At 47.0% G+C, this 26,754-nt stretch overlaps 1 protein-coding gene across 4 annotated transcripts in view; it reads left to right on the top strand.

Moving 5' to 3' along the window:
- Positions 1-26,754, top strand: part of mapkbp1 (mitogen-activated protein kinase binding protein 1) — a 352,050-nt gene that overhangs the window by 182,517 nt on the left and 142,779 nt on the right. For all 4 annotated transcript variants that reach the window (XR_010964161.1, XR_010964160.1, XM_067991220.1 and 1 more), the window contains exons 5-7: positions 23,079-23,249; positions 26,005-26,142; positions 26,402-26,584. Coding sequence is in view for 2 of the 4 variants with exons in the window: in XM_067991220.1 (XP_067847321.1) it covers positions 23,079-23,249; positions 26,005-26,142; positions 26,402-26,584 (492 nt within the window). In the remaining 2 variants the exon portion in view is untranslated. The remainder of the gene's footprint in view (positions 1-23,078; positions 23,250-26,004; positions 26,143-26,401; positions 26,585-26,754) is intronic.

Here is a 26,754-nt window from a genome sequence, read left to right as displayed (position 1 = left end):
GATGTACATAACCCTTCCACAAAGATGTACATTAAACCCTTTCTCTTTCCTCCTCGCCCATTCACACTCACATAAATCCTCCCTCCCTCACTCTCTCTCTCTCAAACACATAAATTCTCTCACACAAATCCTTTCTGTCTCACACACACAAATCCACACACACAGCTCCTTTCTGTCTCACACACACAAATCCACACACACAGCTCCTTTCTGTCTCACACACACAAATCCTCTCACTCAATTTTTTCCTTTATCACACATAGAAATTCTCACACTCAAACAAACCCTTTCTCTCACTTACACAAATCCTCTCTCTCACAGACACACACACACACACACACGTGTACACCAAGGTTGCACACTTGCGCAAACACACATGCACACACATGCACAATGCACACACATGTGCACACACTGCACAAGTGCACACATGCATACACATGCACTCTCATACATGCACATGAGTGCACACACACACACATATGCACATACACAAATGCACACATACACATGCAAACGCGCACACACACACACATATATCTCTTTGTATTTTTGTCTTAGCAGCTTTTGGATATTGAAAAAGAATTCTCAGTATCGGATTGTTGGCACATTAAAATGACCGTCGCCCAAACTGGAACTTTCTGCTGCGTGATGCAGAGCAATGTGGCCATGGCTGGGTTTAAACTATCTTTCACTTCCAATGTAATTAAGGGTACTGTAGCCTAGTGGTGATGATACTGGACTAGCAGCCCAGAGATTGTGAGTTCATAATCCCACTGTAGCAAGTTGTGAAATTAAATTTAATAACTCCGATAGTTTGTCGGCTGGCACCAGGAAGAAAATAACCATGAAATCTGAAGGAGTGTTGAAAAAACTTTAACTGTTTCACTACTGTTCAGTGAAGGGAACCTGTCACCCCAGCCCCGATCCGACCTACATGTGACTCCAGTCCCATACTATGTGCCTGACCCTTAATGCTCCTACATTTGAAGAGCAGATAAGAACACGCAATAATATTGAGCCAGGAAAAGACTGAGAGATAAAAATGACTCTTTTATGGATACATAAATGTTACATATTTCTGGAAAAAATGCTTTAAGACCAGACTAGTTCTTGTTTCAGTTCATAGGATGTTCATTTCCCCAGATGCTGGATTTTCTTTATTTATAAAGTCCATCAAAATAATCCCATTGTTTACCACCTCCTCCAATGAACCTTGTTCATTCTCTGTTTGCTCAGACAGTGGATCAGTTAAGGCCTGGTGACCTTAATGTGGGCGTGTTCAGCCTATTCCAAATCAGTGCTGTCTTTCAACACATGTCAGTCTTTCCCTCCTTTATCTGTCTCTCCCTTTGCTCTGCTCTGTCCTTCCCTATCCCTCCTTCCTTTCTATGGGGGTAATTTTAACCCCCAAGAACGGGTGGGCTGGGGGCAATGGGTAGTAAAAACTGTTGATTCCTTCAGCGGGACCGCATCCCGACTCCAACGTGCCCACTTCCAGGCTTAACCCAGGAACGTTTGGATGCAACCGAAACCTGGAAGACCCGTCCCCACTTAATGCCAGTGGCCGGCTTGTTAAGAGGGCAATGAAGGTAATTTAAACAGTTGAGCTACTTAATTTTTTGTGGATTCTGCAACAGAAACGGATTTAACTTCTCCTGAATGTGCCTCCCGTGGCTTCTGCAACACGCCATTGAAACGGAGGCGAGTTGCAGTCATTTAGCCCTTTAAACCAGTGATTGACACATCTCAATAAAAGGTGAGGTATCTCAGCTGGGCACTCCGTTCTCTCAGGCAAACGTTTGACTGAGAGTTCTTTGTGTTTAGACTGAGAATTCTTTGTTGAGACTGAGAATTCTTGTGTTCAGACATATTTACCTACATTTTGGACCCTCTCAAACTGACAAGATCAGGATCGGTGGGGGTGTGCAATGGATTTATTCCACAGTAGATCTGAGGAGGAGGCACATCATCCTCTGCGGCAGGCAGGTCGTGCAGTTCTGGGATCTGCAGGTGCACAAGACAGAGGTGCGCCACAAGGACCTGGAGAAGAGCAGAGAGGGGACCAACGGAGGGGCCAAGGTCGCAGGAGGCACTACCCACGTGAGAGGTCTACACGCAGAGGCTTTCTGGGCCTCTCTGAGGAACAATCCCTACGCAGGCTGAGATTGAGTCGCCAGGTGGTCGCAGACATCTGCAGACCACTTCATGCAGAGCTGCTCACGCCTGGGCCTGGTGGCCACGCATTGCCCGTCGCAGTTAAATTCACCACAGGGCGATACCGGTGACATCTCCAGGGTCTCTCAGTCGTCTGTACATAAGTATAAATGACAAGTGACGGGATGGCTTGTTTGCCAGCACATCTGACGATGTCAATTTCCCCCGTGACAACATCAGCCAAACTGAGAGGGTAGTGGTTTTCAACTCTCTGGCTGGCTTCCCACGAGTGCAGAGTGCAATCAATTGCACACACGTAGCAATCCGAGGACCACCACATAGTATCTAATAAAGGTTCAGCACAGGAGAAGGCCATTCGGCCCATCGTGCCTGCATCGGCTCTTTGAAAGAGCTCTCCAATTAGTCCCATTTCCCCGCTCTTTCCCCATAGCCCTGTAAATTTTTTCTCTTCAAGTATTTATCCAATTCCCTTCTGAAAGTTACTATTGAATCTGCTTCCACCACCCTTTCAGGCAGGGCATTCCAGATCATCACAACTCACTGCGTAAAAAAATGTTCCCTCATCTCGTCTCTGGTTCTTTTGCCAATCACCTTAAATCTGTGTCCTCTGGTCACCGACCCTTCTGCCACTGGAAACAGTTTCTCCTTATTTACTCTATCAAAACCCTTCGTGATTTTTGAACACCTGCTCTGCTCTAAGGAGAACAACCCCAGCTTCTCCAGTCTCTCCACATAACTGAAGTCCCTCATCCCTGGTACCATTCTAGTAAATGTCTTCTGCCCCCTCTCTAAGGCCTTGACATCCTTCCTAAAGTGCGGTGCCCAGAATTGAACACAATACTCCAGCTGAGGCCTAACCGGTGATTCATAAAGGTTTAACATAACTTCCTTGTTTTTGTACTCTACGCCTCTATTAATAAAGCCATATGCTTTTCAACAACCTTCTCAACTTGTCCTGCCGCTTGCGAAGATTTGTGTACATACATCCCCAGGTCTATCTGTTTCTGTACACCCTTTAAAATTGTACCATTTAGTTTATATTGCCTCTCCTCATTCTTCCGACCAAAATGCATCACTTAACACTTCTCTGCATTAAATTTCATCCGCCATGTGTCTGCCCATTTCACCAGTCTGTCTATGTCCTCCTGAAGTCTGTTACTATCCTCCACATTGTTTACTACATTTCTGAGTTTCGTGTCATTTGCAAACTTTGAAATTATACCCTCTATATCCAAGTCCAGGTCATTAATATATATCAAAAAGAGCAGTGGTCCTAATACTGACCCCTGGGGAACACCACTGTATACTTCCCTCCAGTCTGAAAAACAACCGTTCACCACTACTCTCTGCCTTCTGTCCCTTAGCCGATTTTGTATCCATGCTGCCACTGTCCCTTTAATCCCATGGGCTGAAATTTCGCTAACAAGTCTATTATGTGGTACTTTATCAAATGCCTTTTGGAAGTCCGTATACACAACATCAACCGCACTACCCTCATCAACCCTCTCCGTTACTTCATCAAAGAACTCAATCAAATTAGTCGAACATGATTTTCCTTTAACAAATAATCCTAAATTAGCCCATACTTTTCCAAATTCCATTTAATTTTGTCCCAGACTATTGACTCTAAAAGTTTCCCCACCACCGACGTTAGGCTGACTGGCCTGTAATTGCCGGGTTTATCCCTCTCCCCTTTTTTAAACAGGGGTGTAACATTTGCAATCCTCCAGTCCTCGGGCACCACCCCCATATCTAAGGAGGATTGGAAGATTGTGGCCAGAGCCTCCGCAATTTCCACCCTTACTTCCCTCAGTAACCCAGGATGCATCTCACCTGGACCGGGTGACTTTTCTACTAAGTACTGAGTACTGCCAGTTTTAAGTTCCTCCTCTTTATCTATTTTCATCCTATCCAATATCACTACTACCTCCTCCTTTACTGCCACAATGGCAGCATCCTCTTCTCTAGTGAAGACTGATGTAAAGTATTTATTTAGTACCTCAGCCGTCCCCTCTGCCTCCACAAGAAAATCTCCTTTTTTATTCCTAATTGGTCCCATCCTTCCTTTGACTACCTTTTTACCATTTATATGTTTATAAAAGACTTTTGGATTCCCTTTTATGTTGGCCTCTAATCTATTCTCATACTCTTTCTTTACCCCTCTTATTCCCTTTTTTAGATCTCCTCTGTACTTTCTGTATTTAGCCCGGTTCTCTACTGTATCACGAACGAGAAGTCTTCATGAACTGAAAGGGCTATCACTCCATCGATGCACTGACGTGCGACCACAGGAAGAGATTTCTGCAGGTGTGTGTCAGGTTCCCTGGCAGCTGTCATGATTCACTCATTTTGCACCAGTCCAACATTCCAGACCTCTTCCAGACAGGAGACAGCCTTAAGGGCTGGCTCCTTGGGGACTGGGGATACCTCCTGCAAATGTGACTCATGACACCTGTGAGAAACCCCACCAACGAGACACAGCAGCGGGACATCCAGAGCCACCTCACCACCAGGTCTGTCATTGAACAAGCCATAGGCATGGTGACGATGCCTGGATGGATCTGGGGGAGCCCTTCAGTACTCGCCAGCAAGGGTGTCCAGAATACTCGTGGTGTGCTGCGTCCTGCACAACATAGCGCACCGAAGAGTTTTCATGTCTCTGGCTGGCGTCCCACGGGTGCGGGGCGCAATCGATTGCACACACGTGACAATCCGAGGACCTCCACACGAGCCGGGAGTGTTTATAAACCGAAAGGGCTATCACTCCAACATGTGCGTCCACCAGAAGGGATTTCTGCAGGTGTGCACCAGATTTCCTGGCAGCTGTCATGATTCATTCATTTCGCACCAGTCTGACATCCCAGGATGAAGGCACTCTTCGATCATCCTCTGTTGGCGACAACATCGAAGAAGAGGAGGAGGATGAGGAGGACAAGGAGGAGGAGGTGGAAAATGAGGATGGGGCACCCATCGCCAAATCTGCCCCACACGTTGCTGCCTGTGATGCCCTCGTCTCTATTAGGTTCTCATAGTGAGAGTTTCAAAATAAAGACTTTGAGCTACTCAGGCCTCCTGGAACAGTCACCACTGCCACCGCCCCCACCCCCTCTCCCTTTGTACAGAACAGTCCTTCAACCACACATACACCCATTGCACACACACAATGGGTCCTGTCATGTCATGTCTTGGCATTCACGATGAAGCAAATGAAAAGGCGACTTCACACTCAGGATGCAATAAAGGCCAAGACATGGAAGTGGTGATAATCAATACATTTAATGTGCCAATGTAAGGAAAATCATAAATTAACAACATGACATTTCTTCAAACACCCTTGTGCATACCATTGGTGAACTACAATTGCTTAACCTTATGCTTTCTACCACTTCTATCTGGTGCATCCCCTGTGGCTTCATCAGAGGTAGAGACAGGCTGCTCAGATCCATGCCCTGACTGCTGAGATACTCTCGGCCTACGACCTCTGGGTTTTGGAGCCCATGAGGGCCCTGCCAAAGACTGCTCCACCTGCACCTGCGCAGGGGCAGACTCGGCCACCGGGAGAGGAGGCAGCATTACGGGTACTGGTTGGTCACTGAACAGCAGCCCGGTGAATAAATGTGCCACCTTGTAAGGCCATGGATAAGGCGGCAGACATGTTGGCATCAAGAGTCTGCGCGGCCGTGGTCATGGCCTGCAAAGACTTACTTGAGAGCCGTGCTTGAAGTGCGACTATCTGCGCTGGTGCGTGGCTGTATGTGATGTGACGGTGCACCCTCAGAAGGAACGAGCTCGGAGGAGCAGGAGTGCTTTATCCAGGCCCAACAGCTCACTTGGCGTGATCAGGCCCCCGCGATATGGTAGACTCCCCACCCCAGATGGTGGCCCTCCCCTACCTCTGACCCTTCTGCCACTGGAAACAGTTCCTCCTTATTCTATCAAACCCCATGTGGTTTGAACACCTCCATCAAATCTCCCCTTAACCTTCTCTGCTCTAAGGCGCACGACCCCAGATTCTCTAGTCTCACTTTCAACCCTGCTACCATTCTAGTAAATCTCCTCTGCACCCTCTCTAAGTCATTGACTTCTGTCCGAAAGTGCGGTGCTCAGAATTGACAACAATACTTACTTCAACTGTGGCTGAACCATTGTTCTATAAAGGTGTAGCTTAACTTCCTTGCTTTTGTATTCTATGGAGGTTAAATTGAATAGGGCATGAAACCGGGCATGAAACCACGATCCGCGATGAACCCGCGCCCGCTGCTTCTGTCGCAGGTGGGACGAGGCGTTCGTCCGGCCTGAACACTCACCTCAGCCGAGTGTTAAGAACCTGCATTGACACGAGGATTTAATGACATTCACACTTTCCATCAGCAGGGGGAGCCCGAATCTCTTAAAGGCAGGCTGCTTCTCTGACAGCCTGCCAAAATCTCTTAAAGGTAACCTGTAATTTGCTAAAAATAACAGTCTGCTATCCGCACGGAGTCTGAACGGAGATCGGACATCCCACGCGTAAAACACAGGTGCAGGTCCCATGCCTATGTTTACAAACTGTTGAGATATTTTAAAATATCGAATAAAGTTTGCCCACCACTAAATCCCACATGCTCCAATCTGCATGACAGACCTCACCAATCTGCCGATCTGAGTTTGTACCAGGCCTGCGAGAGTGCATGCACCAAGGTTCTCTGCTGATGCACTAGAGGCCTTGGTGCAAGAGGTGGACAGAAGGAGGGACATCCTGGGCGTCATTTTAGCACCCGCTATCGGGTGCGTTCCTGGCGGGGGGACTCCAAAAATCGGAGAATCCCGGAGCTGGACCGGAGCCCGCCCCGAACCCGCGCACTTCCGGGTTCCCCGCTGACGCGCCGGCGTGCGCGCGCAGCCCCCGCTGGTGGGAATCCCGCAGGCAATTAAAGCCAGCGGGGTTCCACTTGAAAGTATTTATTTAGGTATTTGAGGTCATTAACTGACCTGATTAAGGGATTATGTGAGGAGGGGTGGGATTTTAGAGCAAACTGGGACTATTTCCCATACTGGGGGAAACACTCCCAGATCGAATGGACGTGTTGCAGCTGTCAGCCTGTGGCAGCTGCAAAGGTCCATTTGACAGGTTGGTAGGGGGAGACCCTCACTCATTGCAGGAGGCCACTCTGTCACTTGGGACAAAGTTTGGCCTCCACCACCCTCCTCCTGACAGTCAAAGTCACCAACCTGCACACTTACCCCGGGGTCCGGAGACATGTACCTACCTTGCGGACCCCCTCAGATGTACATCTTGCGGATGGGGGCTGCCGTAGCTGCAGTCATGACCTCCTCGGAGGGCGAACAGCATCACCAGCCTCACCAGTCTCGCCATCCACGCCGTCCACCTCTGACACGTGGAGCTCCACAACAGAGTGCTGTGACACATCCACCTGTACAGCAGGAGGGAGGGCTGCCGCAGAGAGAGATGCGTCACAGAGGGCACTACCCTCGCCACAGGGTCCACAGACCGAGGCTCAGCCTCCTGGACCTCTCTGAGCAGCAGTGCACACGGAGGCTCAGAGTCACTCGACATGTAGTCGTGGACACCTGCAGCCTCTTTCATGCCGAGCTGCTCCTGGCTGGCCCGAGCACCATCTTCTTACCTGTCGCTGTCAAAGTCACCACTGCCCTCAACAACTTCTCCTCCGCATCCTTCCAGGGTGCCACCGGGGACATCGCCAACGTCTCTCAGTCGTCTGCGCAGAAGAGCCCTGCAAATACACCTACACCCACTCTGCAGTGACACAATGGGTGGCATCAGTGGTGGGTCCTCATAGTGATACCCAGGAGCGGGCATTATTGCACAAACCAGACAGGATTCGCGAAGACATGGCAGTAGTGGTGCCAATATAATATGTAATGTGAGTTGTTCAGAAATTCAATATAAGTAACACCCATGACAAACCCTCAAACACCCTTGTGCATCCCCTTCATGCTCACGACACGTTTGCCTTACGCTGCCTACTGCACATATGTGATGCATGCCCTGTGGCTGCAGCACAGGTAGTGGCAGGTTGAGTGAGGCTGGCCATGAAAGAGATGCATGAGAGGGTGAGTATGAGATAGAGCCATGAGATTGTATGAGGATTGGGTTGTGTGTTAGTGGCAGGATGAGTACTGGCGAGGTGAGTAGGTGCAGGTAAGATGAGGATGAGGTTTGAGTGGGTATGAGGGGTGTTGTGACAGAGTAGTGTTGGCAGTGCAGAAGGAGATGTGGGGTGGGGGCGGTGATGTGGCAGACGGAGTGTAGGGGAAAGACTACGTGTACTCACTTTGGCTGACCTACTGAGGTCATTGCAGCACCTCCTGCACTGTATGCAGGTGGGCGATATGTTGGTTGCGCTGGTGACCTCCTCTGCCACCTCGAGCCAGGCCTTCCTGATGGCAGAGGCAGGCCGCTTCCTCCCGCCCGCCGGGGGGAAGATCTCTGTCCTCCCCCTCCTCCTCACCCCATGTATTGATACCTGGAGTGAGGCATCATTAAACTGGGAGCAGCCTTCCCCCTGGGCTGTTCCATGCTGTATTTTTTCCTATTTGTTGCAGCATCTGTCAGTGGAGGACTGCCCCTTTAAATAGAGCTCCTCCAGCTGACAGATCTTACTGCGCATGCGCAGCCCGCCCGACGCGCAGCTCAGCAGTGGGGAACCCGGAGGAGCAGGTAAGTGGATCCAATTAGTGGATTGTCTGCGACAATCGCGCGGGAAGCTGACTAATTTCACCGGGCGCGTTAGCCACGCGGCCGATAGCCCCCCCGCCGAGAACCCGCAGCCCTGCTAACATCGAGCCCCCTATATCCGCAGGGGGCGGGGGGGGCAAGTGACCCTCCAGACATATATCCAAAAGGCAGTGGGAGGCAGCGGGGGATGAAGTCAATGTCAGACGACAGCATCATGAACATGGATGAAGTGCAGGAAGAAGTTCATTGCTTTGACATGAGTGGTCAGGGTGAGTGAGGTCAACTGTCAAATGACGTCTCCTACCAACTGCACCACACACTACACCCCCATCACCCTCATACCGACAAACTCTTTCCATCAGTACTCAACTCTCCCAATCAGATGCTTCCTCTCACCCTTACACATTACCACTGTTTCAGGCTGCCCACCCACAACTCACAGGCCACACACACTGGCAGCTATTCAACCATGAAAGGCACATCACCCAGACACACATCCCGCTTTCTTGCAGGAGAAGGTGGCGCAAATCAAGAGGCAGCAAGTGGCAGTGGCATTTAGCCCCTCGAGCCTGTTGCACCATTCAATGAGATCATGGTTTGTCTGTGACCTAACTCCATACACCCGCCTTAGCCCTATATCCATTAACACCCTTGGTTCACAGAAATCTATCAATCCCAGATTTAACATTCACAAGTGAGCTTGCATCAACTGCCATTTGCAGAAGAGAATTCCAAACTTCTCCCACCCTTTGCGTGTAGAAGTGTTTCCTAACTTCACTCCTACACGTCCTGGCTCTAAATGTTAGGCTATGTCCCCTCGTCCTAGTATTTAAGTGTAGGGGACCTCTAAAAACAGTTACAAATGCATCAGCAGCCAGGAGCAATAATCCAGCAACTAACCTGTAAATCCTGCATGGTCCCTTTAAATAGCACTGATGGGGGGTCCTCCAGACACTCTAAGACATGTTTAGATGGTCGTGGTTAAGACTGTGCATTGAGTGGTGTGTTAAGTGCCAAAATGGTGCATATCACTTTAAATCAGCGTTCCACACGGATCAAACGTATTTTTTCCCTACTTTACATGATGCCGGCATTTGTTATTTGTGCATGCGCTAAACCCTTTATCACGATGACATCCTGCGCACGTCACGCTAGAAGCTAGAGGCTATTTTTATCCTATCTAATTTAGACGCCATCTTGGGTCTCCGGGAGGCTGCGTAGCGCCGAAACAGTGGGCGCTGGACAGCCCAATTTAGCGTCCTACGCCTCTATTAATAAAGCCCAGGATCCCACATGCATTTTTAACAGCCTTCTTAACTTGTCCTGCCACCTTCAAAGATTTGTGTATGTGCACCCCCAGGTCTCTCTGATCCTGCACCCCTTTAAAATTGTACCATTTAGTTTATATTGTCTCTCCTCATTCTTCCTACTGAAATGAATCACTTCACGCTTCTCTGCGTTAAATTTCATCTGCCATGTGTCTGCCTATTTCACCAGTCTGTCTATGTCCTCCTGAAGTCTATTACTATCCTCCACATTGTTTACTACATTTCCGAGTTTTGTGTCGTCTGCACACTTTGAAATTATACCCTGTCTATCCAAATCCAGGTCATTAATATATATCGAAAAGAGCAGTGGTCCTAATACTGACTCCTGGGGAACACCACTGTATACTTCCCTCCAGTCTGAAAAACTACCATTCACTACTCTCTGCTTTCTGTCCCTTAGCCAATTTTATATCCACGCAGCAACTGCCCCTTTAATCCCATGTGCTTCAATTTTGCTAACAAGTCTATTATGTGGTACCTTATCAAATGCCTTTTGAATGTCCATATACACCACATCAACAGCACTACCCTCATCAGCCCTCTCCGTTGCTTCATCAAAGAACTCAATCAAGGTAATCAAACACAATTTTCCTTTAACAAATCCGAGCTGACTTTCATTTATTAGCCCATATTTTTCCAAGTGCCGATTAATTTTATCCCGGATTATTGTCTCTAAAAGTTTCCCCACCACCGACGTTAGGCTGACTGGCCTGTAATTGCCGGGATTATCCCTCTCCCCTTTTTTGAACAGGGGTGTAACATTTGCAATCCTCCAGTCCTCGGGCACCACCCCCATATCTAAGGAGGATTGGAAGATTGTGGCCAGAGCCTCCGCAATTTCCACCCTTACTTCCCTCAGTAACCCAGGATGCATCCCATCCGGACTTTTAGTATTGCCAACCTTTTTAGTACCTCCTCTTTGTCTATTCTTATCCTATCTAATTTATCTACTTACCCCTCCTTTACTATGACATTGGCAGCATCCTCCTCCTTAGTGAAGACTGATGCAAAGTATTCATTTAGTGCCTCAGCCATACCCTCTGCCTCCACAAGAAGATCTCCCTTTTTTGTCCCTAATCGGCCCTACCCTTCCTTTGACTACCCTTTTACTATTTATATGTTTATAAAAGACTTGTGGGTTCCCTTTTATGTTACCCACTAATCTATTCTCATACACTCTCTTTGCCCCTCTTATTTCCTTTTTCAGTTCTCCTCTGTACTTTTTGTATTCAGTCTGGTTCTCTACTGTATCATGAACCTTACATTTGTCATAAGCCTCCTTTTTCTGTTTCATTTTAATCTCCATATCTTTAGTCATCCAGGGAGCTCTAGCTTTAGATGCCCTTCCTTTCCCCCTCGTGGGAACGTGTCTCGTCTGTACCCAAACTATGTCCTCTTCGAAGGCCTTGCATTGCTCATTTACTGTTTTATCTGCCAATCTTTGGTTCCAATCCACCTGGGTCAGATCTCTTTTCAACTCACTGAAATTAGCCCTCCTCCTGTTGTATTTTCAGATTTGATTTTTCCTTGACTTTTTCCATAACTACTTTAAACCCACTCCAGTGAGAGAAGATGCAGAGAGCTCCAGGAAGTGGTACAGGCTAGATCAATTGAAAATTTCAAAACTGAAATGGATAGATTTTTATTAGGCAAGGGTGTTAAGGGTTACAGAACCAAGGCGGGTAGATGGAGTTAAGATACAGATCAGCCATGATCGAATTGAATGGCGGAACAGGCTCGTGGAGCTCTTATGTCTCTGACTGTGTTTGCGTTTTGGACTTTCTATTTTTAAAAAATCTTAAACATGTGGATATGTCAAGTTGATAGGATATGGTAGCCTAGTGATTACAGTACTGGACTACCAGCCCAGAGGGCATGACTCAAATTCCCCCATGGTGAATTGAATTTTGTTTTTAAAATAGTGGGCTGTCCCCAGAGCCAATGATCATAGATTGTCATAAAAACCCAAACTGTGTTACTAATATCCTTCATACCCAGGTCTGGCCTACATGTGACTCCAGTCCCACTCTATGTGGTTGATTCTTAATGCCCTCAGGGCAACCAGAGATGGGCAATAAGTACTGACTTGTAATTGTTGCCCACACCCCAAGAGCAAATAAAAAAGATGTAAAATCTTAAACGTTCCCAGTCATTTCCTCTCAAGCCCCATCCTCCTACAAACATGCCCACTGGTTACTAATTTACTACATAGAATTACATAGTATTTACAGCAACTCAGCCCAACTGCTCTATGCCGGTGTTAATGCTCCACACGAGCCTCCTCCCATCTTACTTCATCTCACCCTATCTGTATAACCTTCTATTCCTTTGTCTTTCATTTACTTATCTAGCTTTCCCTTAAATGCATCTAAGCTAATCTCCTCAACTACTCCTTGTGGTAGTGAGTTCCACATTCTAACCACTCTCTGGGTAAAGAAGTTTCTCCTGAATTCCCTGTTGGATTTATGAGTGACTATCTTATATTTATGGCCCCTAGTTTTGGTCTCCCCTACAAGTGGAAACATTTTCTCTATGTCTACCTTATCAAACCCTCTCATAATTTTAAAGACCTTTATTAGGTCATCCCTCAGCCTCTTTTCTGGAGAAAGGAGCCTCAGCCTGTTCAGCCTTTCCCGATAGTTATAGCCTCTAGACTGCAGTTACACTGTTGCTCAGCTCTGCTCAGCGCTGGCAGGACTCTAGAAGGATAAATGTAACAAAGCAGACACAGCCAACTACAGATCCATCAGCTTTACTTCAATACTCAGCAGAATAATGGGTAAAACTCTTCCATTTCAATCAATTTCTTAGCTACTCCCAAATTTTCACAACTGCTGGTGCTCAATTATGACATAAATAATTTTTCTTAAGAGGTAGTTCTTGTATTTTTCTTTATCTCACCATCGTTGGAAGCTGTCCAGCCTGACCATTTCTCTTTGAGGCTTTCAGACAGACTCACTGATTTGAAAAAGGCAGCCTGATTTAAAAAAATTCCTTGAAAAGTATGACTGGGACCCAGTTAATCTGAATGACTGTTAAATTCAAAAAGAGCTGTCGATCGAAAATATATTTGAACAAATTACGCAAAATAATCTGTATTTGAATTCACTAGCTCGGCTCCTCTCTTGGGCACCAGTCTCAGATTAACTAATTTAAGCTGGGACAGAATTTCTCGAAGTGAAGTTTGTACTTAACCTTTTGTGCACTGGAACAGTATGTTAACATGAAGCATTTTTGTCACATCTGGCTTACGTACGTCATTATGAGTTACTGGGGTATAAATCCATCTTGAGCAGGCGAGCAAATCAGGCAGGAGCGAATCTGCAGCCCACTCTGCCCAATTCTTTTTTCTATTGTGCGGATTGGCCATCACCCTTTTTGTGCTACTGCCCAAGGCGGATTTATAAGACCATAAGACCATCTTTAGCTGCTTCATCAATGACCTTCCCTCCATCATAAGGTCAGAAATGGGGATGTTCGCTGATGATTGCACAGTGTTCAGTTCCATTCGCAACCCCTCAAATAATGAAGCAGTCCGAGCCCGCATGCAGCAAGACCTGGACAACATCCAGGCTTGGGCTCATAAGTGGCAAGTAATATTCGCACCAGACAAGTGCCAGGCAATGACCATCTCCAACAAGAGAGAGTCTAACCACCTCCCCTTGACATTCAACGGCATTACCATCGCTGAATCCCCCACCATCAACATCTTGGGGGTCACCTGGGGGTCACCATTGACCAGAAACTTAACTGGACCAGCCAACTTAACGGGTCCCCTAGCAGAGATATTTGAATCATCGACAGCTACAGGTGAGGTGCCTGAAGATTGGAGGGTAGCAAATGTTGTGCCTTTGTTTAAGAAGGGCGGCAGGGAAAAGCCTGGGAACTACAGACTGGTGAGCCTGACATCTGTAGTGGGTAAGTTGTTAGAGGGTATTCTGAGAGACAGGATCTACAGGCATTTGGAGAGGCAGGGACTGATTAGGAACAGTCAGCATGGTTTTGTGAGTGGAAAATCATGTCTCACGAATTTGATTGAGTTTTTTGAAGGGGTAACCAAGAAGATAGATGAGGGCTGTGCAGTAGACGTGGTCTACATGGACTTTAGCAAAGCCTTTGACAAGGTACCGCATGGTAGGTTGTTACATAAGGTTAAATCTCACGGGATCCAAGGTGAGGTAGCCAATTGGATACAAAATTGGATTGACGACAGAACACAGAGGGTGGTTGTAGAGGGTTGTTTTTCAAACTGGAGGCCTGTGACCAGCGGTGTGCCTCAGGGATCGGTGCTGGGTCCGCTGTTATTTGTTATTTATATTAATGATTTGGATGAGAATTTAGGAGGCATGGTTAGTAAGTTTGCAAATGACACCAAGATTGGTGGCATTGTGGACAGTGAAGAAGGTTATCTAGGATTGCACCGGGATCTTGATAAATTGGGCCAGTGGGCCGATGAATGGCAGATGGAGTTTAATTTGGATAAATGTGAGGTGATGCATTTTGGGAGATCGAATCGGGCCAGGACCTACTCCGTTAATGGTAGGGCGTTGGGGAGAGTTATAGAACAAAGAGATCTAGGAGTACAGGTTCATAGCTCCTTGAAGGTGGAGTCACAGGTGGATAGGGTGGTGAAGAAGGCATTCAGTATGCTTGGTTTCATTGGTCAGAACATTGAATACAGGAGTTGGGATGTCTTGTTGAAGTTGTACAAGACATTAGTAAGGCCACACTTGGAATACTGTGTACAGTTCTGGTCACCCTATTATAGAAAGGATATTATTAAACTAGAAAGAGTGCAGAAAAGATTTACTAGGATGCTACCGGGACTTGATGGTTTGACTTATAGGGAGAGGTTGGATAGACTGAGACTTTTTTCCCTGGAGAGTAGGAGGTTAAGGGGTGATCTTATAGAAGTCTATAAAATAATGAGGGGCATAGATAAGGTAGATAGTCAAAATCTTTTCCCAAAGGTAGGGGAGTCTATTACGAGGGGGCATAGATTTAAGGTGAGAGGGGAGAGATACAAAAGGGTCCAGAGGGGCAATTTTTTCACTCAAAGGGTGGTGAGTGTCTGGAACGAGCTGCCAGAGGCAGTAGTAGAGGCGGGTACAATTTTGTCTTTTAAAAAGCATTTGGACAGTTACATGGGTAAGATGGGTATAGAGGGATATGGGCCAAGTGCAGGCAATTGGGACTAGCTTAGTGGTATAAACTGGGCGACATGGACATGTTGGGCCGAAGGGCCTGTTTCCATGTTGTAAACTTCTATGATTCTATATAAATACTGTGGCTACAAGAGCAGGTCAGAGGCTGTGTATTCTGCGGCGAGTGACTCACCTCCTGACTCCCCAAAGCCTTTCCACCATCTACAAGGTACAAGTCAGGAGTGTGATGGAATACTCTCCATTTGCCAGGATGAGTGCAACTCCAACAACACTCAAGAAGCTCGACACCATTCAGGACAAAGCAGCCCGCTTGATTGGCACTCCATCCACCACCCTAAACATTCAATCCCTTCACCATTGGCGCACTGTGGCTGCAGAGTGTACCATCCACAGGATGCACTGCAGCAACTCACCAAGGCTTCTTCAACAACACCTCCCAAACCCACGACCTCTACCACCTAGAAGGGAACAGCACCACCTGCACGTTCCCCTCCAAGTCACACACCATCCTGACTTGGAAATATATCGCCGTTCCTTCATCATCGCTGGATTAAAATCCTGGAACTCCCTACCTTACAGCACTGTGGGAGAACCGTCACCACACGGACTGCAGCGGTTCAAGAAGGCGTCTCACCACCACCTTCTCAAGGGCAATTAGGGATGTGCAATAAATGCCGGCATCGCCAGCGACGCCCACATCCCATGAATGAATTAAAAAAAAGAGATAGGAGCAGGAGTAGGCCATTCGGCCCCTCGAGCCTGCTCCGCCATCTAATGCGATCATGGCTGATCTGATTTTTACCTCAACTCCACTTTCCCGCCCTTTCCCCATATCCTTTGACTCCCTTGCTGATCAAAAATTTGTCTAACTCAGCCTTGAACGTATTCCATGACTCAGTCTCCACAGCTTTTTGGGGTAAAGAATTCTAAAGATTCACGACCCTCTGGGAGAAGAAATTCCTCCTCATTTCCATCTTAAACGGGCGACCCCTTATTCTGAGACTATGTCCCCTAGTTTTAGATTCCCCCATGAGGGGTAACATCCTCTCAGCATCTACCCTATCGAGTCCCCTCAGAATCTTGTATGTTTCAATAAGATCTCCTCTCAATCTTCTAAACTCCAATGAATATAGACCCAACCTGTTCAATTTTTCCTCATAAGACAACCCTTCCATACCCAGAATCAACCTAGTGAACCTTCTCTGAACTGCCTCCAGTGCAAGTATGTCCTTTCTTAAATAAGGGCACCAGAACTGTACGCAGTACTCCAGGTGTGGTCTCACCAGCACGCTCTACAGTTGTAGCATGACTTCCCTGCTTTGATACTCCATCCCCCTGGTTGACTCGGATGGAGTACTGCACTATTCTTTGATTTTTAAAAAAAAACTTTGCTTTCAAATACATTTGCTTTTAATTACTCGCTTCCTGGTTTCTTAATCTCTAGTGTCTATTTACATATATGCTGCTGGATTACGTTCAAAGATTGCAAGAGTCCTTCCAAGAAATGGTCACATCGGTCAACCAGAAGTTCTAGCATCATAGCATCTGGACATTTCCACCATTGCAGTGACTGTCTGTCAATTCCTTCCCTTAGGGATATATCTGTGCACTGAATGATCGTTTTCAGTCCCCTCTGTTAAAGAGTTATCCAATCAAGTCCCACTCCAGGGACTTAAGCACATAAATCTAGGCTGACACTCCAGTGTAGTGCTGAGGGAGTGCTGCACTGTCGGAGGTGCTGTCTTTCAGATGAGATGTTAAACTGAGGCCCCATCTGCCCTCTCAGGTGGACGTAAAAGATCCCACGCCACTATTCGAAGAAAAACAGGGGAGTTCTCCCCAGTGTCTTGGCCAATGTTTATCCCTCAACCTACATCACTAAAATACAGATTACCTGGTCATTATCACATGCTGTCGTGGGACCTTGCTGTGCACAAATTGGCTGCTGTGTTTCCTACATTACAACGATGACCGTACTTCAGAAGTATTTCATTGGCTGCAACGCACTTTGGGACATCCTAAAGTCGTGAAGGTTACTCTATAAATGCAAGTCTTTCTTTCCTTCTTTCTTTCTTTACACTTGACTGGTGTCTGTTAGGTTCCTTCCCTCAGGGAGCTATCTGTAGATGGACTAATGGCCCTCAGACGCCTCCTTTGGAGAGCTATCCATTCATTGACTGGTGTCTTTCGTCACTTTCCTTATCTGTACACTGGTCAAGCCCCTGTGCACACTTACTGTGTTGGGTTGACAATTCCCTTTGGGCAGGAGTTCAGAATCAAATATCTTCAAAACCCTCAGGACGTTTTCACCTACGCGTTGAATAATCTTGACCGGATACATTATCTATCCCCAGATGTGCCAGTCTCCTGAGCAGTAACTTCAGTTGCCATTGAGATGATTGGCTGGGAAGTAGACTACAATGGCCATGTTGTGCTCTCCCTGACACTAATAGGCTCTTCTGCCATTGCCATTGATTGTACCTAGCTGGCTCACTCGCCAGTCAGAGGTAATGCCCAATACGATCTACCTTGCCCACTTCACTTGAGCACCTCAAGGAACTCCATGGCAGTTGGAATATCTGACCTAAAACTAGTGGCGTCATGTTGGTTTCTTGAAAGGCAGCGCCAGCTGTAAGGTTTGACAGCATGACAGGGCAAATTGAAACAGTCTCAAGCAAGAACTTGTGAGCTCAGGCTGGCATCCCATCTGTTAGTCATAAGATCCAAAACTCATCTGAGGTCAGATCAGGCAGAATGTATTAAGAGCTGCAGAGCACCAAGGCTGGTACCACATTTAAGCTCCAGCCTTGGCTCAATGATGGCACTTTTGCCGCTGAGTCCGAAGGTTTTGGGTTCAAGCCCCACTCCAGAGAGTTGGGCACATATTCTAAGCTGATTCTTCAGTGCAGTGCTGAGAGAGTGCTGCACTGTTGGAGGTGCCACCTTTCGGATGACGCCCCATCTGCTCTCTCAGGTAAAAGATCCCATGATACTATTTTGAAGAAGAGCAAGGTGTCCTGGCCAATATTTATCCCTCAACCAACATCACTCAAAGGGGCAGATCTTGACTTTGTGTGATAATGATAGCGAGTCGACAGCCCTATTTACATCTATCCTGACTTTTATTTCCATCGACTTTAATTTAAATAAAAATGGGGAGAGATGTAAAACGGGCTGTCAACTTGCATTCACCCGTTTTAAACTATTTATCTCAGTGCTGTTTGTGGGATCTTGCTGTGCCCAAATTAGTTGCCGGATTTCCCTACATTACAACAGTGACTACACTTCAAAAAATTCTTCATTGGCTGTGAAGCACTTTGGGACTCCTGAGGTGCTACATAAATACAAGTCATTATATATATATATTTATATGTCCTATCCAAGCAGCAGTGTACTAACACTGCTTCACAGGCCTGGGTAACTGAAAAGTGTGCTGCAGCATTGGCCAGGAAGAAAGCACAAATGGCTGGACAGATGGAAAAGATCACATCAATCCTAACTTGAAATGACTGTCATTAGCAATCCAGAGGCACAAATCTGCATGGTTCTCAAACAGCTTAAAGGCTGGTTCAAGATAGTTAAACTTTTATTCCTCATTCTCAATACTGCCGCATTACCTCTCAAAAGGGTGGAATCACCCCTAGATGCAACTGAGATGCTGTACAGTCCGTGTTTGTTTTTGAGGTCATCCACTTTGGACCTAAGAAAGATCGATCAGAGTATTTTCTAAATGATGTGAAGCTAGGAACTGTGGAGGAACAGAGAGATTTAGGGGTTCAAGAACAGAAATCACTAAAAGCTAATGGACAGGTCCAAAAAATAATTAAAAAGGCTAATGGAATGTTGGCCTTTATCTCAAGGGGGCTGGAATACAAAGGGTGGATGTTATGTTAGTTATATAAAACTCTGGTTAGACACCACTTGGAGTACTGCATTCAGATCTGGGCCCCACACCTCAGGAAGGATATATTGTCCTTGGAGGGGGTGCAGTGCAGATTCACCAGAATGATACCTGGATTAAAAGGACTAAATTATGAGGACAGGTTGCATAGACTAGGCTTGTATTCCATTGAGTATAGAAGATTAAGGGGTGATCTAATTGAGGTGTTTATGATGATTAAAGGAGTTGATAGGATAGATGGAGAGAAACTATTTCCTCTGGTGGGGAAGTCCAGAACAAGGGGGCATAACCTTAGAATTAGAGCTAGGCCATTCAGGGCTGATGTCAGGAAGCACTTCTTCACACAAAGGGTAGTGGAAATCTGGAACTCTCTCCCCAAAAAGCTGTTGAGGCTGGGGGTCAATTGAAAATTTCAAAAGTAAGACTGAATAGGTTTTTGTTGGGCAAGGGTATTAAGGGTTACGGAACCAAGATGGGTAGATGGAGTTAAGATACAGATCAGCCATGAATGGTGGAACAGGCTCAAGGGGCTGAATGGCCTACTCCTGTTCCTATGTTTGTCGCAAAGTCCAAGCTCCAGAAGCAAAGTTCCCATTGAATGACAAGCCCAGCCAAAGCAGCCATCCACAAGTCCAGAATGGGCGCTGCCCGCGGGGAGGATCGCTGCGGCTGACCGCTTCCCTTCCGCGGTTTTTTCGCACCCGGGTGAGCCTGGCGAGGGATCATGCGGTGCCCACCAGTTCGCTCAAGGCCTTCCGTGACCGATGGGCACCGCGAGACCTTAATTGTACAATCAACCACAATAACCAAATACTGATTTAGTTCAACATTATGCTTTGCTCAGTTTGATGGGACCTCGGGTTAGATTATTTTATGAGTGGTGTACCCTCCTAAAGGGGACGCATGTGGTACTGATTTCTGCCCGGTGACTCTTGGGGCTCCGAGTGTCACTCCTACCGGTCCAATTGAAATAGGCTGAATCAAGATAACTCTCTGCAAAATACTGAACAGCTCAGGCAACATCTGTGGAGAGAGAAACAGAAACAGACGACCTTTCATCAGAACTGGAAGAAGTTAGAGATTTAATAAGTACAGAGAAAAGGGTGGTGGAGGGGGGAACAAAGAAAGGAGCAAAGGGACAAGTGACCACAATTTATTAGTCCCATTACCACCCCCTCTTACCTTACACCATCTTCCCTTTTGTCATGTAATCACTCCTGCCCTCCACTCTCTCACTTCCTCCTTTGTTCTTTTCCTCCCCCCCCTTTCCCCCCAGCTCTGTATTTGCTTAAAAACTGTTAAATCTCTAACTTCTTCCGGTTCTGATGAAAGGTCATCGACCTGAAACGTTAACTCTGTTTCTCTCTCCACAGATGCTGCCTGACCTGCTGAGTGTTTTTCAGCATTTTCTGTTTTTATTTCAGATTTCCAGCATCCGCAGTATTTTACTTTTGACAAAATATTAAACACTTCCTTCCCACTCACTTCCCCCCATCTGCAAAATTGCTGAGCCAAGTGTAAACTGTACCCCGTTTATCTTATGTCGAGCACTTCACTCACGGACTGTAGTCACCTGGAGGATCGAAGGGTCTCCTGCTAGTTTTGTTCGGCTTGGGAATCGGGTTTACAAATTGCTGTTCCTGTCTGCAGGTAACTGTATTCTTGATCCGACCGACATCTGTATTGGCAACTCAAGTAGGGCTGTGTTGTTCTTCAGGTGTCAGTCATGGTTCAGTTGTGCCATTCTCGCCTCTGAGTCCAAAGGTTGTGCGTTCAAGTCCCACTCCAGAGACTTGAGCACAAAATCTAGTCTGATACTCCCAGTGCAGTACTGAGGGAGTGCTGCACGGTTGGAGGTGCCGACTTTCGGATAAGACGTTAAAACTCTCAGGTGGACGTAAAAGATCCCATGGCACTATCCGTAGAGCAGGTGAGTTTTCCCCTGTGTCCTGGCCAATAACCAACATCATTAAAAAGAGATGATCTGGTCATTATTACACTGCTGTTTGTGGGGCCTTGCAAATTGGCTGCTGCCTTGTCTAAATTACAATGGTAACTGCACTTCAAAAGTACTTCATTGGCTATATAGGGCTTTGGGACGACCTGAGGTTGTGCAAGGCGCGATAGAATTGCAAGTTCTTTCTTTTTATCTGTTCTGTTTGGGGAAACAATAGTTTATTCTGATCTGTGGCACTCGTATTTTAAAAATAGGGTTTTAATGGTTTCCAGATTGCACCAGGAGCACGCTGACAGGGTCAAGTAAATCAAAACTGCTCAAGGGGCTCACTTTAATAAACACTAACAGACAGAGCCACATTTCACCGTAAAGTTTTAGTTGCAGTCACTGCAACATCTATATCAGATGGTTTATCTCCAATAAAAAGGCTTGCATCTAGCATACAGGCAGCGAGACACCTTTCACAGGGGCCACAACTAGGAGGCATTCTACATCATATGTCCAGAGGGAAGAATGGTGATTGGCCCAAATAATCGCTTATCTGTCATGTTATCAGTCAAAAGTACGATTGATTAAATGTGAACAGCTCAAAAGTAGCAAACAAAGGAACAGGAGTACAGCCCCTCAAGCCTGCTCCGCCATTCAATTAGATCATGGCTGATCTGTATCTGATCTTCATCTACCCGCCTTGGCTTTGTACCCTTTAATACCCTTTCCCAACAAAAATCCATCAATCTCAGTTTTGAAATTTTCAATTGACCCCCAGCCTCAACAGCTTTTTGGGGGGAGAGTTCCAGATTTCCACTATCCTTTGTGTGAAGAAGTGCTTCCTGACATCACCCCTGAACGGCCTAGCTCTGATTTTAAGATTATGTCCCTTTATTTTGGACGCCCCCACCATTAAAGCAAAGGACCAATGAAGCCCTTTCTCTGCCTGTAAGCAGTTTAAGAACATAAGGATTTGCAGTTTTCGTTCTGCTTTTGTGAAATTGCGATATCCAGAATGTGGCAACTGGGCATGAACTTTGCAAACAACCGAATCACGCATGGTAGAAAGGAGTATTAAAAATAAATTGTTTCATTTTTTATTTGCATTGTTTCATATGGTTCAAGCCATTAAATAAACCCTCTGAGCTAATTAAAGAAAAACAGAAAATGCCGCAAACACTCAGCAGGTCAGGCAGCGTTTGTGGAGAGAGAAACAGAGATAGCGTTTCAGGTCGATGACCTTTCATCAGAACTGGAAGATGTTCGGGATTTAACAGGTTTTAATCTAATGCTGAACCAGGGGAAAAGAGGTGGGGGGGGGGGGGGGGGGGGCAGGAAAAGAACAAACGGGGAGGTCTGTGATGGGATGGGGACCTCCTGCACAGAGGCTGCCTGACCTGCTGAGCGTTCCCAGCATTGTCTGTTTTAATTGCAGATTTCCAGCAGCCGCAGGATTTTGTTTTTGACTCTGAGCTAATGGGTTTAGTTCGCAACCGGGAACTGTTGTTTGCTTCAGGGCCAGTGTGGAATCTTTATGAGGGACTTTGATGCTGACCTTTGGAATCGGTCAGTCCAGCCAGACCTAGGCCTTGGTGAACGACCATCTGTCCAGGTGGAAATCGCTGGCAACCCCCACAGTGGGTGAAGCCTCCGTGGGCAGTGCAGTAGCGACCAGAGCTCCAGCAACAACCAGACACCCTCTGTGGGAAGTAACGGAGAGAACGTTTTATTGACTGATTTTCCTTCGCACCATGAATTGCTGTTGACTGTTGTTACGCGGGCATTTTGTAAGGGACCTGAAGGCGAGCGGTCCATTCGTATTGTTATTCATTGTTTACTTTCCCTCCTTGCTGGGCTGCAGAGTGGGCACATGCCCGCTGTTCGAATCTGGGACGTCAATGAAAGGACACAGGTGGCAGAGCTCCAGGAACACAAGTACGGAGTGGCCTGCGTGGCATTCTCACCCAACGCCAAGTACATCGTCTCCGTGGGATACCAACACGATATGATCGTCAACGTTTGGGCATGGAAGGTACGCACAGTGCTGGCACTTACTCCGATAACTGGTGATCCTACTGTCCCTGCATTACTGTCCTGAAATATTGTTCCATGGAAAGACACTGTTATCAATATAACAATGGGGCACACAGCAATAGTTTAGGGAGCGCTGTATCGACTGAACATTGTGTTACACAGGAGGAAGTGTATCCACTGAACAGTGTGTTACACAGGGGGAACTGTATCCACTGAACAGTGTGTTACACAGGGGGAACTGTATCTACTGAACAGTGTGTTACACAGGGGGAACTGTATCTACTGAACAGTGTGTTACACAGGGGGAACTGTATCTACTGAACAGTGTGTTACACAGGGGGAACTGTATCCACTGAACAGTGTGTTACACAGGGGGAACTGTATCTACTGAACAGTGTGTTACATGGGGGGGGAACTGTATCTACTGAACAGTGTGTTACACAGGGGGAACTGTATCTACTGAACAGTGTGTTACACAGGAGGAACTGTATCTACTGAACAGTGTGTTACACAGGGGGAACTGTATCTACTGAACAGTGTGTTACACAAGGAGAGCTGTATCTACTGAACAGTGTGTTACACAGGGGGAACTGTATCCACTGAACAGTGTGTTACACAGGGAGAGCTGTATCTACTGAACAGTGTGTTACCCAGGGGGAACTGTATCGACTGAACAGTGTGTTACACAGGGGGAACTGTATCTACTGAACAGTGTGTTACATGGGGAGAGCTTTATCTACTGAACAGTGTGTTACACAGGGAGAGCTTTATCTACTGAACAGTGTGTTACACAGGGGGAACTGTATCGACTGAACAGTGTGTTACACAGGGGGAACTGTATCAACTGAACAGTGTGTTACACAGGGGGAACTGTATCGACTGAACAGTGTGTTACACAGGGGGAACTGTATCAACTGAACAGTGTGTTACACAAGGGGAACTGTATCTACTGAACAGTGTGTTACACAAGGGGAACTGTATCCACTGAACAGTGTGTTACAGAGGGGGAACTGTATCCACTGAACAGTGTGTTACACGGTGGGGAACTGTATCTACTGAACAGTGTGTTACAGAGGGGGAACTGTATCCACTGAACAGTGTGTTACACGGGGGGAACTGTATCTACTGAACAGTGTGTTACACGGGGGGAACTGTATCTACTGAACAGTGTGTTACACAGGGGGAACTGTATCCACTGAACAGTGTGTTACACGGGGGGAACTGTATCTACTGAACAGTGTGTTACACAGGGGGAACTGTATCTACTGAATAGTTTGTTACACGGGGGGAACTGTATCTACTGAACAGTGTGTTACACAGGAGGAACTGTATCTACTGAACAGTGTGTTACACAGGGGGAACTGTATCTACTGAACAGTGTGTTACACGGGGGGAACTGTATCTACTGAACAGTGTGTTACACGGGGGGGGGAACTGTATCTACTGAACAGTGTGTTACACAGGGGGAACTGTATCTACTGAACAGTGTGTTACACAGGGGGAACTGTATCTTCTGAACAGTGTGTTACACAGGGGGAACTGAATCTACTGAACAGTGTGTTACACAGGGGGAACTGAATCTACTGAACAGTGTGTTACGCGGGGGGAGCTGTATCTACTGAACAGTGTGTTACGCAGGGGGAACTGTATCTACTGAACAGTGTGTTACACAGGAGGAACTGTATCTACTGAGCAGTGTGTTACACAGGGGGAACTGTATCTACTGAACAGTGTGTTACACAGGGGGAACTGTATCTACTGAACAGTGTGTTACACAGGGGGAACTGTATTGACTGAACAGTGTGTTACACAGGGGGAACTGTATCGACTGAACAGTGTGTTGCACAGGGGGAACTGTATCTACTGAACAGTGTGTTACACAGGGGGAACTGTATCTACTGAACAGTGTGTTACACAGGGGGAACTGTATCGACTGAGCAGTGTGTTGCACAGGGGGAACTGTATCTACTGAACAGTGTGTTACACGGTGGGGGGAACTGTATCTACTGAACAGTGTGTTACACGGTGTGGGGAACTGTATCTACTGAACAGTGTGTTACACAGGGGGAACTGTATCTACTGAACAGTATGTTACACAGGGGGAACTGTATCTACTGAACAATGTGTTACACAGGGGGAACTGTATCTACTGAACAGTGTGTTGCACGGTGGGGGGAACTGTATCTACTGAACAGTGTGTTGCACGGTGGGGGGAACTGTATCTACTGAACAGTGTGTGACACGGGGGGAACTGTACCTACTGAACAGTGTGTTACACAGGGGGAACTGTATCTACTGAACAGTGTGTTACACAGGGGGAACTGTATCTGCTGAACAGTGTGTTACACGGGGGGAACTGTACCTACTGAACAGTGTGTTACACGGGGGGAACTGTATCTACTGAACAGTGTGTTACACGGGGGGAACTGTACCTACTGAACAGTGTGTTACACAGGGGGGAACTGTATCTACTGAACAGTGTGTTACACGGGGGGAACTGTATCTACTGAACAGTGTGTTACACGGGGGGAACTGTACCTACTGAACAGTGTGTTACACGGGGAGAACTGTATCTACTGAACAGTGTGTTACACGGTGTCACTGGCTGAACCTTTATTGGCTGATACGGTGCTGTCACCCCACATTCCCTTACTCTGTATCTGTACCATGATTAATACAACGTTTGTCATGTGGCCATTGGTTATTCATGATCTGTGGCAATGTGAAATGAATGTTTCTGGATCCTTCCACAGAAAAACGTTGTTGTGGCAGCCAATAAGGTATCGAGTAAGGTGACAGCTGTGTCGTTCTCTGAGGATAGCAGTTATTTCGTCACCGCTGGCAACAGGCACATCAAGTTCTGGTACCTGGATCCATCCAAAGCCTCGAAGGTGAGGATACCTGGCCAAGATCAGGCACTTCTCATCACCTGTTCTTCTCTCTCTCTGTCCGTGTGTTTGTTTTTCTCACTCGCTGTGTGTGTGCGTCTGTTTTTTTTCTGTGTGGATGTCTGTCTCCACGTGTCTGTTTTTTCTCTGTCTCTCACTCCTTCTCTCTCTCGGTCCGCTGGTCTCCTCTTGCCCCTGTCACTGCTGCGTGCTGCTCCCTGTCGGCTCGCTGTTGACGGAGTTTTGCCCCCCTGTGTTTCAGGTGAATGCCACGGTTCCTCTGCTCGGCCGCTCGGGCCTGCTGGGCGAACTGCGCAACAACTTCTTCAGCGACGTGGCGTGCGGGCGCAGCAAGAAGGCCGACAGCACCTTCTGCATCTCCACCTCCGGCCTTCTGTGCGAGTTCAACGAGAAGAGGCTTCTGGATAAGTGGGTCGAGCTGAGGGTAAGCGGCGTTGGGGGACTGCCCGTTTGAGGCACAGGCCCGTTTAAGGCAAGAGTGGGGCCAGTGAGACCCACTGATGTGTGCAGTTTGTAGCCCCGACTGTTCTCGAGTTCTGTTATGGTGATTCGACCTCGCTTGATTATGTCGCTCTCCTTTCTGCTCTCTGCTTA

The sequence above is a fragment of the Heptranchias perlo genome, chromosome 10, assembly GCF_035084215.1.
Source record: "Heptranchias perlo isolate sHepPer1 chromosome 10, sHepPer1.hap1, whole genome shotgun sequence".
NCBI lineage: Eukaryota > Metazoa > Chordata > Chondrichthyes > Hexanchiformes > Hexanchidae > Heptranchias > Heptranchias perlo.
This window is presented reverse-complemented; position numbering and strand designations above follow the sequence as displayed.